A 16,922-nucleotide genomic window follows, 5' to 3' on the forward strand; every position below is an offset into this window, starting at 1 on the left:
ACAATGCAACTCTTTTCACTGCGATGGTTGGGATTTATTTTTGTCATGGTTGATTCCAGCACACAGTAGCCGGGTGAGAGGATTTTAACCACAGTTTGTGGTCCCAGCTCCATGTCTGCCCTGTACTGTGAAACACTCCTGGGCCACTGCTTGGAGGTGAGATTCATGTTTATTAATGTTGTCATGGCCTGGCAGAACAGTCCACTCTCATATCTCTTACAGAGTTGTGATCAAGTAATAATGTGTATATTACAGCGGTGAGACGCATTCAGCTCTGAGCTTGATGCGTGTAATGAGGCATTACTGGGCATGACACCACAGAGAGGCACAGCTGCCAGTGGTATATACAGATATGATGGACACAAATGACGCAAAAACTGCACATTGACTGCCGTCAGATGTGCATACCATCTCGATAGTGCCAAGAATGTTTTAAACATATGTGAATGGGACCGAATATGTAGACTGCTCAGAGACTGCTGTCTGTTGGTCTTCAGACCGCACTTCAATACTTCTAGATTGTGGCTGGATGTGTCATTCTAACGCCATTCGGCCTCATTTGGCGTATGTGTGACAGGGGTATGATTCAAACAGGTGAAAAAAACAGCTTCCTACATGTTTACTCTGATATCTTACATGCATGTGCAGTCTGCCCCCCACCACCACCACTTTGAACCATTTCTGTTTTGTCAAACTGTCCACAAATTTTCCACATTTTTTCCCACATTCACAGAAAATTCATGGCTTCTTCCAACAGCCGATTGTCAGTAAAAGCAGCAGGAGTTCTGGAACGGATTCTGAAACTGAAAATTAAAGACTCCAAGAAGCATGACTGGGGCACACCAACTTATGGGAAGCTGGACTAACTCATCAAGTGAACCTGACCCTGAAGGGATGCACCCTGTTTATTATTACCCGAGGCAAAAATATGGCCATCGGGTGTTGCAAAAAACCTTGCGTAGACGCACCACTTGGCAGGACTTTAACTCACTAAAGCCAAGGTTTTCCATCTCTGCTTCTCACAAGAGGAAGGCAAGAGAGCATGAATCCTCCTTCACAAAAAAGCCAAAACGTGAAAAGAAACAAAGTCATGGCCACTGAAGGCATGATGGAATCTGCAACCTCACAACTAGATGATATGAAACTCTGCACTGTAGCTTCAACAGTTTAATTAAAATATTATTTTCAGTTGTTGCTGGGATTTTCATTGAGTTTGGAAGAGTAATGTCAGTGTTTTAATTTGCAAAACTGCAGTTTATCTGGATTCCATCAGATGAGTATATTTAACTGATGGATGAAGTCTGGAGGGTTGACATATTGGTGTTGCAGAGTTGTTGCTTTTCAGACATGCAGTCAGATTATGCCGAACATTTTGCAGTGCTGTTGGGAAGGGAGGTTGGATTTTGAGCATTTTTTTTTATAGTTGTGTTTGTGAAGGATGAAAGTTTCACTATGTAAAGTCAAATTAATGCCCCAAAAACAGAAGAATGAAAATAATTTTCTCGGTTCTTTCGCTGCTGCAGCTGACAGCCGGAAAGCCCCTCAAAGCAGTTACTTCCTCCTGGTTATTTCCTCATAATATAATTGGTAGAAACACGTCATGGAAAAAGTGAAGTGAAGAATTAGTTAAAAGCACTGACAGACATGTTATTTAATTAGATAGTTTTATGGTATTTTTAGTGTTGTATCAGAGTAACAGAGATTACAACATGGAGATTATTAAAAGTCAAATCTGACCTGCATCCTCAAAGGCATGCACTCTTTAATGTACCACGCTGAAGGGCCTTTACACGTAAGCAAGACAAGTGCATCTGATCAGTAACATACCACAAAATGATAAATTACAAGTAATTAAAGATGACACAAACACAATATATAAAGCTGTAATGACGCCTTCTCTGTTTACATTGTTTTATCTACATAGCGCACACATTTAAAAAGGTCTTTAAAAAATAATTCTTAAAATGAATTAAATAGAACTAGCGTGTTGCCTGTTGGGATCCACGGGCTCTATATTGGGTAGTGTTTATAAAATAGGCAGCTGACATTTTTCAACTGTAGTAACAGATTAAGCAATGAGTTGGAATGTCGTGTGAGTCCAGAATGTTTATATAACATTAGACCTCAACAATTTTTAGAAGAACTACTCAACCCTTTTATTTCCTGTTAATACATTCAGTCATACGTAGATAGTCCAAACTATACCTTTTTGGAATCTTTATGATCAGACAAGTAATGTGGTGTAGGTTTCAATTTGATTGGAGCATTTTTAAATTTTGACCCCTGTGTAATTATTCAATTGACCCCTATGCCTATTGAAAATTCAAGAGGCCAGTCAGTTTTTCAAAACTGTCATATCTAAGGTGTATTTGTGCTGAATTTGATGCTTGTATCACCCTTTAAAGGGTTGTTTCAGTTATCTGCTGCACTTATCAGCCAACAGAGCATGAATCAGATGCTGTCTGTTAGTTTTATTAATCTAAAATCACCAGTAAAACGTGTATATAAGACAACCCGAATTAAAAGAAAACTGCTTTTAACAACTTGGACCTCATTTCTGGTATAAAATACGTGTTCAGGTTCAAATATAGCTCCAAGATTTTTCTTCTTCTACTAAGGTTGATTAGACATTTTTGTGGTATACAGTGCCAACTACTGTCCAGTAGAGACCAAGCAGTCACTATGTGTCAGATTTAAAATGGCTCTTTTCAACCAGAGCTGCGGTGCCGTGACATGTTAATCATCTGGGGTGGGGTGTCTAATCAGATTTCAACGTGGTTCAGTGACATCCAGCTCCACCCATGCCAGGAAGTGTTCAACATTTGACATTTCCTTTTTAACTATGGACTCAAAATTTGTCTCTTCCTGTTTCAGTGTGAACTTGCCAGTGAGATCCTGTGAGATTCCATGGGATCTCGTCTGTCAATCTAAGAAGTGTCAATCTTGTTATGGTTAGAGGTTCGGGTGGGACCAAACCGTTGCAGACAATGGACCCAAATGCAGGGAACTGGACACGGAGAAGAGTACAAAGGAAAATATATTTATTTATAATAAATAAAGTGTTCATAAGTTGTATCCAAAGGTCAGAGGTCAAGTGCTGCATGTTGTAACACATTTCCAATTAAGCAGGACTTGATACAGCTGGGTTCTCAATTGTTTGATATCAGAATTCATGCGGTTCTTAGGAAGAGTTCTTGGAACAGTTCTTTATTATAGCACAGTCACAAATAGGAACGAGTAAGAACGAGATCTCACTGAGACGAGCATGAACTTAACTGGCATGTAGTCGAGATGCGCTCTGCGCCAAGAGCCAAGACGTTCCAAAGTGACATTGCTGTGCAGGTACCCAAAGCCAGGATCCAGGTCCACTTGGGAGCCGTACCAGAATCATCTGGAACATCAGGAAAAGACAGTTCACTCTAATTCGGGAATTACAGGGAAGGCCAGGTTACCTGAGCTTTTGCTGCGGAACGCTTCGGAGTCTTAAGCGCACAGTCAAGGTCACAGAGCGGCATTCAGGTTTGATTCTCTTGGAGACTGCCTGGATCATCGAAGGTGGCTCTGGAAGCTGGCAAGGCAAAACAAGGAAAGCAAGGCAACAGACAAACACGGCACACAAGTATCTGGCAATACGTGAACAGAAAGGTAGGGTTTAAATAGTCTATCAATAATCAGTCACTCATCTGATCCAGGTGTGAAACAAAAGTGAGGGCACCATCTAGTGGAGAAACTAACACATGACACTTGTAAAACAGGTAAAATCAGACAGTGAAATCCAGACAGATCCAGGAAGTGTTTGACATTTGACATTTCCTGTTTCACTGTCAACTCAAAATTTGGCATTTCCTGTTTGGGACTCCCAGTATCATGAGCGAGCGTCACACTGCTGCGCGTCGCTTCGCTTGTATCAACTTTCCATTTTCACAACATTCATCCTTGACCCAAAATACATAAGCATGCCAAACGGCAAAAGTCAGCTCTCCCTGGTTTTTGCGTGAGCAAATCCATAGACGCGCACACACACACACACACACACACACACACACACACACACACACACACACACACACACACACACACACACACACACACACACACACACACACACACACACACAGGCCGTGGGAGTCATGCACTGTCTGCATTTGCAAAAATTATGTGTGTGTTCCCAATTAAAAAAAAAAAAATAGAAATACATCTGTAGGTTGACATTTCAGAGTGGCTTTTTCTTGTGGCCAGCCTAAGGCACACCTGTGCAATAATCATGTCTAATCAGCTTCTTGATATGCCACACCTGTGAGGTGGGATGGATTATCTCGGCAAAGGAGAAGTGCTCACTAACAGATTTAGTCAGATTTGTGAACAATATTTGAGAGAAACAGATGTTTTGTGTATATACAACCCCTGGCAAAAATTATGGAATCACCGGCCTCGGAGGATGTTCATTCAGTTGTTTAATTTTGTAGAAAAAAAAGCAGATCACAGACATGACACAAAACTAAAGTCATTTCAAATGGCAACTTTCTGGCTTTAAGAAACACTATAAGAAATCAGGAAAAAAAAATTGTGGCAGTCAGTAACGGTTACTTTTTTAGACCAAGCAGAGGGAAAAAAAAATATGGAATCACTCAATTCTGAGGAAAAAAATATGGAATCATGAAAAACAAAAGAACGCTCCAACACATCACTAGTATTTTGTTGCACCACCTCTGGCTTTTATAACAGCTTGCAGTCTCTGAGGCATGGACTTAATGAGTGACAAACAGTACTCTTCATCAATCTGGCTCCAACTTTCTCTGATTGCTGTTGCCAGATCAGCTTTGCAGGTTGGAGCCTTGTCATGGACCATTTTCTTCAACTTCCACCAAAGATGTTCAATTGGATTAAGATCTGGACTATATGCAGGCCATGACATTGACTCTATGTGTCTTTTTGCAAGGAATGTTTTCACAGTTTTTGCTCTATGGCAAGATGCATTATCATCTTGAAAAGTGATTTCATCATCCCCAAACATCCTTTCAATTGATGGGATAAGAAAAGTGTCCAAAATATCAACGTAAACTTGTGCATTTATTGATGATGTAATGACAGCCATCTCCCCAGTGCCTTTACCTGACATGCAGCCCCATATTATCAATGACTGTGGAAATTTACGTTCTCTTCAGGCAGTCATCTTTATAAATCTCATTGGAACGGCACCAAACAAAAGTTCCAGCATCATCACCTTGCCCAATGCAGATACGAGATTCATCACTGAATATGACTTTCATCCAGTCATCCACAGTCCACAATTGCTTTTCCTTAGCCCATTGTAACCTTGTTTTTTTCTGTTTAGGTGTTAATGATGGCTTTCGTTTAGCTTTTCTGTATGTAAATCCCATTTCGTTTAGGCGGTTTCTTACAGTTCGGTCACAGATGTTGACTCCAGTTTCCTCCCATTCGTTCCTCATTTGTTTTGTTGTGCATTTTTCGATTTTTGAGACATATTGCTTTAAGTTTTCTGTCTTGACGCTTTGATGTCTTCCTTGGTCTACCAGTATGTTTGCCTTTAACAACCTTCCCATGTTGTTTGTATTTGGTCCAGAGTTTAGACACAGCTGACTGTGAACAACCAACATCTTTTGCAACATTGCGTGATGATTTACCCTCTTTTAAGAGTCTGATAATCCTCTCCTTTGTTTCAATTGACATCTCTCATGTTGGAGCCATGATTCATGTCAGTCCACTTGGTGCAACAGCTCTCCAAGGTGTGATCACTCCTTTTTAGATGCAGACTAACGAGCAGATCTGATTTGATGCAGGTGTTAGTTTTGGGGATGAAAATTTACAGGGTGATTCCATAATTTATTCCTCAGAATTGAGTGATTCCATATTTTTTTTCCCCTCTGCTTGGTCTATAAAAGTAACCGGTACTGACTGCCACAATTATTTTTCCTGATTTCTTATAGTGTTTCTTAAAGCCAGAAAGTTGCCATTTGAAATGACTTTAGTTTTGTGTCATGTCTGTGATCTGCTTTTTTCTACAAAATTAAACAACTGAATAAACATCCTCCGAGGCCGGTGATTCCATAATTATTGCCAGGGGTTGTAGAAAATGTTTTAGATTTCCCATTTTTCACGAGCTGAACTCAAAGTTTGGGAGCAAAAACAACAAAAGTGTTGCATTTATATTTTTGTTCAGTGTATGAACATCCTGTTGGTCTCTGATGCAAATTAACATCTTGTGTGACTTTATCTGAAAGCAGAAGTTCATTTCATGGTTGAGTGGTATTCTGGGTGTAAGAAAAGTAACACTTTCACTGTGAGGTTTTACAACTTTGTAGCTTCCACAGAAACAACAAAACATAACGCAAAGATTAAGTGATAATGCAGGACGGAAACTATGCTACAGTAGTATTCAAAAATAAACATCACCATCCTGCTGGAGGTAAGTTTACTTTTTATATATCAAGTATAGATATTAAAAGATGATCCACATCAAAGAGAAAAATATTTTGTTCCTATTACTCAAAAGATGACACAGTTGTAACACTTTGTCATCAAACTACTTTGCCCGTAGTTGTTCACACCTTTTGTTTCTTCTCTGTGAATCATTCATATTTTTGACACAAAAATGAAAAGAAGTTTAAAGAAACAAGTGAAGATCTTACATACTGTAATTAACAAACAGTTGGTGAAACGTTAGAATGACAATGTTTTGTGACATTTTCTGTCACAGAATTTCAGCACGCTGCAATGACTGAAAGTGAAAGTCTGGGTTTTGTAGTCTCTGTTGTTTCAATGAGACATGAATCATCATGAGAAACAACTGCTGTACTGAAATATCAAAATAAAAAGATAATTTTCACACAAAAATATTAGCGATAATACCATCAACATAAGGGTAAAAAAGTAGTTATGTCCTAAAGTGGAGTCAGACTGGAACTTCGGTCCATGATAAAGGGACTGTGTGCTTCAATGTTTCAGCTCCAGAGGAAGAAACTGTGTATGAGGAGGTGAAACCAGACAACAAAACAACCAGACAAAGTGCTGAAACAAATGGTAAGCTGTAAAGACGTATACACAGCATTCAGTTACTGCTCTGTGTGTGTGTGTGTGTGTGTGTGCATGCAGATATTGGCTGTACTAACTGCTGGTGTCACAGATGTGTTTTCTTGTTGAGGGGAACATAATTTATTTAAATAAATACGCAAATGAGCATTTTAAAGTAGATTTAAATTGACATACTAATTCACATTTATAATAAACAATAACAACAGCAACACTTGTTTAAAATTCATAACAATAACCCTTCATTTTGGACAGAATACAAATTTAACGGATCTGTGAAACATTACAGACAGAAGAACAAAAGAACTAAACTGATAAACAGCTCCATCAGTAATGAGGCTGCCGACCTTTCGCTGGGGTTGTTCTTCTTTGATGGGTCAGCCCAAGATTTTATGTACAAACCCAATTCCAATGAAGTTGGGACATTGTGTAAAATGTAAATAAAAACAGAACAGAATGATTTACAAATCCTCTTCAACCTATATTCAGTTGAATACACCACAAAGACAAGATACTTAATGTTCAAATTGATAGACTTTTTTGTTTTTGTGCAAATATTTGCTAATTTTGAAATGGATGCCTGCAACACGTTTCAAAAAAGTTGGGACGGGACAACAAAAGACATTGATGAATGCTCAAAGAACAGCTAATTGGAAAGAGGTGAGTATCATGATTGGGTATAAAAGGAGCATCCCCAAAAGTCTCAGCCGTTCACAAGCAAAGATGGGGCGAGGATCACAACTTTGTGAACAACTGTAACAATGTTTCTCAATGTTCAATTGCAAGGAATTTAGGGATTCCATCATCTACAGTCCATAATATAATCAGAAGATTCAGAGAATCTGGAGAACTTTCTACACATACTGTAAGCGCAAGGCCAAAGGACAAAAGAGGAAAAAGGCCATCCAGATTGTTACCAGTGCAAAGTTCAATAGCCAGCATCTGTGATGGTATGGGGGTGTGTGAGTGCCCATGGCATGGACAACTTACACATTTGTGATGGCACCATCAATGCTGAAAGGTACATCCAGGTTTTGGAGCAACACATGCTGCCATCCAAGCAATGTATTTTTCAAGGACGTCCCTGCTTATTTCAGCAAGACAATGCCAAGCCATGTAAAAGAGTGCGGGTACTAGACTGGCCTGCCTGCAGTCCAGACCTGTCAGCCATTGAAAATGTATGGCACATTAAGAAGTGCAAACTACAACAACGGAGACCCTGGACTGTTGACCAGCTGAAGTCGTACATCAAGCAAGAATGGGAAAGAATTCTACCTCCAAAGCTTCAACAATTAGTGTCCTCCGTTCCCAAACGCTTCTTGAGTGTTGTTAGAAGGAAAGGTGATGTAACACAGTGGTAAACATACCACTGTCCCAGCTTTTTTGAAACGTGTTGCAGGCATCCATTTCAAAATGAGCAAATATTTGCACAAAAACAATCAAGTTTATCAGTTTAAACATTAAATATCTTGTCTTTGTGGTGTATTCAACTGAATGTAGATTGAAGAGGATTTGCAAATCATTATATTCTGTTTTTATTTCATTTTACACAACGTCCCAACTTAACTGGAATTTGGGTTGTATCACAATAAGTGTCACTGCTGATATGCAGAATATAATTCATAAATAGTTTTTAGCTGAAGGGTTCAGTGTATTTTTACTGGCATGGAAAAACTTTACTTGCTGTGCAAAAAGCATGACCGCCACTTTAACTGAAGGCAAATAAAACATCAGCTTGAATCTGACAGCTGTTACGAAAATTAAAAATTCTGAAAAATGTAGGTATAATAGATGTATGATTTCACTTGCTTGAATTGTAATACAAGTGGTTTAGGCAACATAACATGTAAAAAGCATACTTTTATTTAAAATACATATGATTTGAATCAAAATAGGCAACAGCAGATAGTATTGTATATTGAGGATGTGGTAAACAATGCACAATATAGCTAAATTAAAAGAGAACAGCAACAACATAAAAATAAATAAATGTCCCCACTTTCTGTTCATGCAAGTTTTACTAGTGTGTGCCTGCCATACTCTCACGCGTGCCTCTAGCTCAGGCAGTGGATACTCTCATTTTGGCCGAACAATGATATACATTTCCTGTATATTCTGTGTTAGTACACACCGGTGGCTGACGTGTTTGATGAATTCCTGCACAAAAAGCAGTTCCCAGATAATTGTGATATATTCATGTGAGATAATTAGTATATCTCATCTAAATTAAATCTAAAATTTACCAGTAATACAATTATAAAGATAATTGAATTTTTTAATAGTGGCTGTAATAAATATTTCCGAAACTTAAAGTTTTGGAACAACTTCATCTGTTATCACTCAAGCACATTGTAAACATTGACACAATGGAGTTTGATGCAGAAGAGTTCAGAAATATGATTGGAATGGTTTGATTACCATTTACAGTTGGCGATGAAAGACTTGGGTGTTAACTTTGTGTTAAAGTCAGAACAAGAAGCTGCACTAAAAGAGATCCATCTGGGAAGAGACACATTCTGTGTGTTGCCCAAAGGTAGGCATTTGCTTTAATTTAATTTTCACCAGGAAAATCCTAATGATTTCACCACTCAATCATATGTGTTATACATACACTACTGCAATGATATGTAACCAATTATCTTGCATTGGGTGTTGTGAAAGTTTAGGAGTGTATCGCTGGAGTGGGTCAGACGCAAGTAGTCCGGCGAGCTATCGCACAATGCCAAAATAGTAGCGAGAGCACCATGTTGAGCAGTGTGTGTGGCTGCCAAAGAGGTTGGTGCCTGCCTCCTTTTCCACCTGAGCGAAGGAGGTGGGAACCAGCCAGCCCTGATATTAGAGTGCCCTCTAGATCTGATCAGTTTGAGAATGAATGCGTTCGAGGCTGGAAACAGGATTTTGAACAGTTCATTCACACTGCTGATGTGGTGATGGTGGGGCGACAGCCCCATGAAACCAAAAAGTCACAATAATGAAGGGAATGCGTTCAGGCAACAAGCTCCACATAATATTTTGCACAACACAAAACAACCCTGTTAATGTGCGCTATTCCTGGTTCCAGCTCATTCACACTGCTTTAAACTTCACTTTCACTCCAGCATCTAACTTGTCCCCTCTGACCATATTGTTCGCATCATTAAAAACAAGAACAAAAACATTAATATTTCCTGAACTCTCACTGGATAAAATGTATGTTGCGTAAAACGGTGAGACATTTGTAACAAATATTCAACAAAAACCAAAACTGTATATTACTTCTTCAGATAAACATGTATATACTCATTTGCTCTTTAATTCATTCATCAATAGATGGCATCATAGTGGCATATTGTTGATCGATGATTGGGTGAGCCAGTGTTTACGTTCCAGGCTTTCACGGGTCCCCTCAGTTCTGATGAGTTGAGGCCAAACACATATTGGTTCTAAACATCAGACAATCGAGTCTGGTCATGCTCAAATTTAATTAATTTGAAATAACTGATGGTTGACTGATATAATGCCAATGTTTTTTGGTCTCAGCAGGAAGGTTTCCAGACAAGAAGGCAGCCAGCAGAGGGCACCAGTATGAGTGGTTCATGTGCTGTTTGGGGATTGTTTGTGTCACTTTGCTGTTGGGGATCATCGCACTGTCTGTCTCCAGTAAGTTCAGTCTGCACACAGAACTGAACCAGATGTTACAGCAGAAATGTTACTTTGTGTTGTCATCTATGTTTGCCATCATCAGTCCAATAAACCTACACTGATATTGACAGGCCAAGTATTCTTGTGTGACAGGCAAAATCAGAGGAATAACATGGGTTGCAGCCCACCCCCCAAAAAAATGACAGACCAGTGCACCACACATTGGTACCATTTGGTACCATGATATGCAATAGACCGTTGCTACATTGTTTGGCACATAAGCACTAAGTACTCCGCACGTCACTCATGTACAGTGCTGTGGAGAGCAGAGCCTTTGAATGCGGACATGCATCCCCCGTGTAAATACAAGGACATGACAGGCGTTCCCAAGCCAGCCTAGAGACATAGTCCCTCCAGCGTGTCCTGGGTCTTCCCCGGGGCCTCCTCCCAATGGGACGTGCCCGGAACACCTCTACAGCGAGGCGTCCAGGGGGCATCCAGAAAAGATGCCCAAGCCACCTCAGCTGGCTCCTTTCAACATGGAGGAGCAGCGGCTCGACTCCGAGCTCCTCCCGAGTGACCGAGCTCCTCACCCTATCTCTAAGGGAGCGCCCAGCCACCCTGCAGAGGAAACTCATCTCGGCCGCTTGTACTCGCGACCTCGTTCTTTTGATCATGAGCCAAATCTCATGACCATAGGTGAGGGTCGGAATGTAGATCGATCGTTAAATCGAGAGCTTTGCCCCCCTGCTCAGCTCTCTCTTCACCACGATGGTCCGATACAGCGACCGCAACACTGCAGATGCTGCACTGATCCGTCTGTCGATCTCACGCTCCATCCGTTCCTCACTAGTGAACAACACCCCGAGATACTTAAACTCCTCCACTTGAGGCAAGGACACTCCACCGATCTGAAGAGGGCAAAGCACCTTTTTCCAGTCGAGAACCATGGCCTCGGATTTGGAGGTCTGATTTTCATCCCGGACGCTTCACACTCGGCTGCAAACCGCCCCAGTGCACGCTGAAGGTACTGATTTGTCGAAGCCAACAGAACCACATCGTCCGCAAACAGCAGAGATGAGATTCTTTAAACATCTGTGGGGAAACATAAAAGCAGAACAGACAGTTAAACTCTCTGACTTTGGTCTTGGCATAACAGTATACTGAAGAGATCATCTTAATTTTGCAGATGCCACATCACATCATGAGAAAGATGCAGCCTTGGAAAGTGTCACAATGTACTTCAAACAAAACCAAACAAATATTCTGCAAGTCATTCATGACCAGAAAAACCTCATCAGCATCCTCAACTCAACCATTAAAAACTTGCAGTGGAAGCACAGCAACCTGACAAAAGAACACAATGAGTTAAAGAGGAGCTACATGAATGTCACGGCAGAAAACCGAGAGCTGAAGATGCAAAAGAACATCTTACAGAACATGACCAGAGAGTGGAATGACCTCAACATCAGTCGAGTCCAGTGGACTATTGACTCCTACTGCCACAAAGGTATGTTTAGATTCTTTTAGTTGAGTTACAAAATACTGAATTAATATCACAGTGCTAATTTTATTCTTATTTATGTGGTGGTCTCTGGTATTTTTCTCAGGAAAATATTGTAGATGTTGTGGTAATTGTGAGAAAGGCTGGCATACCACCTCCACCAGCTGCTATTATACTGAAATGGTTAATCTGAAAACATGGGAAGAAGCTCGAGAAGAATGCAGAAGGAAGAATGCAGATTTGGCTGTCATATCAAGTCAGGATGAGCAGGTAAAGAGAACAGTACTGTCAGTTTTAATTAGGTAATCTAGAAACATACATATGTAGGGTGGCACAGTGGCTTGGTGGGTAGTACTGTTACCTTCTGTCAAATAGATCCTGGGGTCACTTCCCATCTGGCCCTTTCTGTGTGTAATTTGCATGGGTTCCTTCTGGGTGCTGTTGCTTCTTGCCAAATACATGTGGGTTAGGTGAAGTTTAAACTTTTAAGTGACAATAGGTGTACGCTTGAATGAGTTTGTCTGTCTATATGTGGCCCTGTGATAGACTGATGTCCTGTCTCTAACTGCTGGGATAGGCTCCAGCCCCGTTGTGAACCTTGAATGGAATAACCAGGAAGAATAAATGAAATACGGAATGAATAAAAAAAAAATGTGACAAGCTTTGTCACAGTCTGTGGGTCCTATCTTACATTGAACACTCAGTACAAAGTATAGTACAGGTATACACTGGACACAGTTGTTATTTTTACACAGTAAAGTAAGTCCCTTCGGCTGCTCCCTTGTTTGCACTCGGGGTTGCCACAGCAAATCCAAGGTGGATCTGCATGTTGAATTGGCATAGGTTTTACGCCGGATGCCCTTCCTGAACTCCACATTACATGGAGAAATGTGGCAGGGGTGGGATTTGAACCTGGAGCCTTCTGAACTGAAACCAAGAGCATTAACCACTTGGCCACCACCCCTGCTCGTTAGTTTTACACAGTGTCCTCCCGAATATTAATATCACGTCTATTCCCAACCTGGTCTCATGGCAAGTCGTGATTCAGCAGCACAAAATATACATTAATCTATTGGTTCGTGATATTGTGACGTAAAGCACCTCGTTTTCAACGCGGCAGCACAAATTCATTCTAATTCATTCCGTCGATGGCTGCACGAAATTAAAAGTGAAGTGGGGGGGGTCGGGGGGGTTATGATTAGGGTGGGAGGAAGGAGTAGGGTTAAGAATAGTAAAAACCCCGTCACGAAAATTTGACTCATTTCTTCGCGGGAGCACGAAAAAAAAACTTGAGACTATTGAGGTGTATCAGTCTGGTGTTTTCATGTCACCCATCACCAGAAAGAGTTTGCAGCTTAAAAAAGTGTCTTGTGCTGTAAAAAGAGCTTAACATTCAGAGACATGCTTTAGGGACCCTTCACACATAGTGCGAAGTTTGGACGAAGTTTGGACGAAGTGCACACTTAGTGCGCATGACACAGGAATCGTGTGCAAACCGTGTACTTTCATCCCTAACTCCAACGCCTTGTATACCTGTTACTACAACTATTTGCGCACACAAGCACCTGAAAGACAAAGTGTGTGCTGTGCGAACCCATTGCACCCTCCAGGTGACATGCACGAACACCTAACACCGCTCGCATGGCACTGAGAAAATGTGTGGCTAGTCGCACTCTTGGTATGACAACAGGCTGCAGACGACCACTGTCGTACTGGGAGTGAAATTTGTCTAAATTTGTGTGTGTGTGTCGCACGCCCCCCCAACATGTGCATGCGTGTGGTTCGCCCCCTGCAGGCAAGGCGCATCTCATCTGATCACAGAGTGACACTTTGGTCTGTGCGCTGAATGGACGGGAGCGTGGCAGTTGTTGACATCTCTGGTCCTGGACATCAGAGCTGCAGAACAAGCACCGTGTTGACGGACATGCGCGTGTGTGTGCATTTGCTGTGCTCAAATCGAAAACATAACACATATTGCTTGTGACGGGCTGAAGAGCATGCGCACTGACAGGTCCAGCTGGACTGGACCGTCAGTTTATGTGGAGATGCAGCAGGCGATCTGAACGTCACATCTGTCTGACAGGACAGTGAGCGAGGCACCACAGGACCATATGACAGGCCAACAGTATGACAGACCAACAGTACGACAAATACGCCGCTTTGAGTAACATATCAGCAGAAATACACTGTAGCAAACGCTGTTTTTTTCAGTTATCACAGCCCTTTTTTTCTTTTTTTGAGAAAATATGTTTGTCTGCTTGTTGATTAGAGCTATTTCACACTCCTGTTATGAGACAGTGATTGTGGTACAGTGGTAAAGTTGCTGTCTGGTAATCAGGTGGTGTGGGTTCAAATCATGTGTGTGGTGTTTTTTTTGTTTTTTTTTTTACCATGATTATTTAACCACGGGGTTCTGTATTGCGTCCCCCTTTATGTATTATTTATATCAAGCCAGTGATATTACAGTAATTATACCGCAGGTTTTTATTTTATTTTTCTCCAAATCAGCAGCGCAATGTGGTGCAGCTCGTCCCATGGAACACAATGCAGGCAACTGCAGTGTGAGCTGCTGTTCCTGCTCAACAGACACCGTCGCGTGCACAAACCGTCGCGCTGGCGTCATGCATGCCTGCTTGTCGGCGTGATGTTTTGTGGTGCACTAATTTCGAACTGTTTCATGCTGTTTCATTGTTTTCATCCACACTTCGCACTATGTGTGAAGGGGCCATTACACAAGTGGGTTCACAGCCCTCAGTAAACTCTGTCTGCACAAATCATTGGCACTCAGTACACCTCAATAGTATATTAAAAAAATAATAATGATAAAAATAAATTGTATATGACACACTCATATGACAGCATATCATGGTCACTGTAAAGAAAATATAACGCAATACTAAAATGCCCTCAGCGGTATGAGCATAAAACTAAGAAACAGAATGTGATGTTTTGACCTCATAAAGTAGGTTAAGGTAGGTTAAGGTTAGCCATCTTTGAATATGTTCATTCCTAATCTTGTCCATTCTTGTCACTCCCAAAGAGAAACGCAACATCTTCACCTCTGCCACCTCCACCTCCTGTTTTTTTTGTTAGCACCACTGTCTCTAATCCGTACAACATAGCTGGTCTCACTACTGTCCTGTAAACTTTGCCCTTCACTCTTGGAGATTTTTTTGGTCACAAATCACTCCTGCCACCTTTCTCCACTCACTCCACCCTGCCTGCACTCTCTTCTTCACCTCTCTACCACACTCTCCATTACTTTGGAGAGATTACCCCAAGTATTTAAACTCACCTACTTTCACCACTTCTACTCCTTATAGCTACACTATTCCACTGGGCTCCCTCTAATTCACAGACATTTACTCAGTCTTGCTCCTACTGATTTTCATTCTCCTGCTTTCCAGAGCATATCTCCACCTTTCCAGGATAGACTCAACCTGCCCTCTACTGTCACTACAGAACACAGTCATCTGCAAACATTATAGTCCATGGGGACTCCTGTCTGATCTCATCTGTCAACCTGTCCATCACCATTGTGAACAAGAAAGGAGTAAATTCTGGGTGTAAACCCACCTCCACTTTGAATAATAATATCATTCCTACTGCATATATCTTTCCTCTCACACTATCCTTATACATGTTCTGCACTACCCTCTGCTCACAGATCTGCACCTGTTTTCTAAGCCTAGCTTCTGCTACTCTTTTCCTTAACTTCATGCTGTGGCTGATCAACTTCATGCCTCTGTAGATACTGCAGCTCTGCACATCACCCTTGTTCTTGAAAACAAGAACCAGCACACTTCATCTCCACTTCCCAAACATTCTCTCACTTTCCAAGATTTTATTAAACAATCTGGTTAAGTGTGTGTGCACAGTGAACTGTGTTCCACCAGCAGAACACAGCATAATTATCCACCAGTTTGGTTCAATAGTGTCGATGGAACAATCATTAAATGTCAGAAATAGCAGATTGTTTTTTTTCTTTAATTGCCAGCACTTGAACACAGTCAGTTATGTGTCAGAGTTCATGTGTCATTCAAACTTTGCCCACTTTATTGGATTTAATCACTGTTTCTCAAAAGAACTTCCTTAACTATTTTATTTCTTTGTTACATAGATAGAAAAAGGTGCTGGGAGCATTCCGAAGAGACTTTACTTGATGCTGACATAATAGCATCACAAAATAGTAAAACAATTGGATTATCAAATGTGCAATCACAATGTATCAAATTCATCTTTCCATCTGTGGAAAAAAATTCTCAGTATGTCTTAGCATATTTGCAAACTTTGGAAAACAATCACAAGTCACTTTGTTCATTTCAACACAGTTTAAATGACTTTGGCAACATTTTGTTCTTCTGTTCACCAGGACCTAAACAGAAAGTGGCGACCAGATTATGATTTCTGGATTGGATTGAGATTTGAAGCTGGAAGCTGGAAGTGGATCACTGGAACAAAACTAGGTGGCAAGTAAGACGTTATCCTGAACACCATCCATTATAAAATCTGTCAGCTGTTTGCTAACCATCATGTTCTTCCCTCAGCAAAAGGATAAACTCTCCTCTTGATGGTTCACACTGTGCCATTTTAAATCAGCGCAATCTGAGAGCTGTGGCCTGCAATGCAAGAAAACACTGGATCTGTAAGAAGAAAGCACTTCAGTGACTGTGCAAAAAAATAAATAAATAAATAAAAATAAAATAAAATAAAATGTCAGCTTACAATAATCAAAAATCTGTAATCT

General features: G+C 40.8%; 1 protein-coding gene across 2 annotated transcripts; it reads left to right on the forward strand.

Annotated features, from left to right (window-relative positions):
• The first annotated feature begins 6,261 nt into the window (after positions 1-6,261).
• LOC117513311 (C-type lectin domain family 12 member B-like) lies at positions 6,262-16,688 on the forward strand. 2 transcript variants are annotated; one of them, XM_034173548.1, is made up of 6 exons: positions 6,262-6,427; positions 6,967-7,041; positions 10,570-10,689; positions 11,861-12,181; positions 12,282-12,445; positions 16,548-16,688. In XM_034173548.1, exons 1-6 carry the CDS (start codon positions 6,367-6,369, stop codon positions 16,650-16,652), a joined length of 846 nt encoding a protein of 281 aa, XP_034029439.1. In that variant the 5' UTR covers positions 6,262-6,366; the 3' UTR covers positions 16,653-16,688. The 2 variants fall into 2 exon arrangements, with proteins under 2 accessions (XP_034029439.1, XP_034029440.1); XM_034173549.1 differs by having other exon boundaries at positions 10,573-10,689; positions 16,548-16,683.
• Positions 16,689-16,922: the final 234 nt, after the last annotated feature.

The sequence above is a fragment of the Thalassophryne amazonica genome, chromosome 7 (assembly GCF_902500255.1).
Source record: "Thalassophryne amazonica chromosome 7, fThaAma1.1, whole genome shotgun sequence".
Taxonomy (NCBI): Eukaryota; Metazoa; Chordata; class Actinopteri; order Batrachoidiformes; family Batrachoididae; genus Thalassophryne; species Thalassophryne amazonica.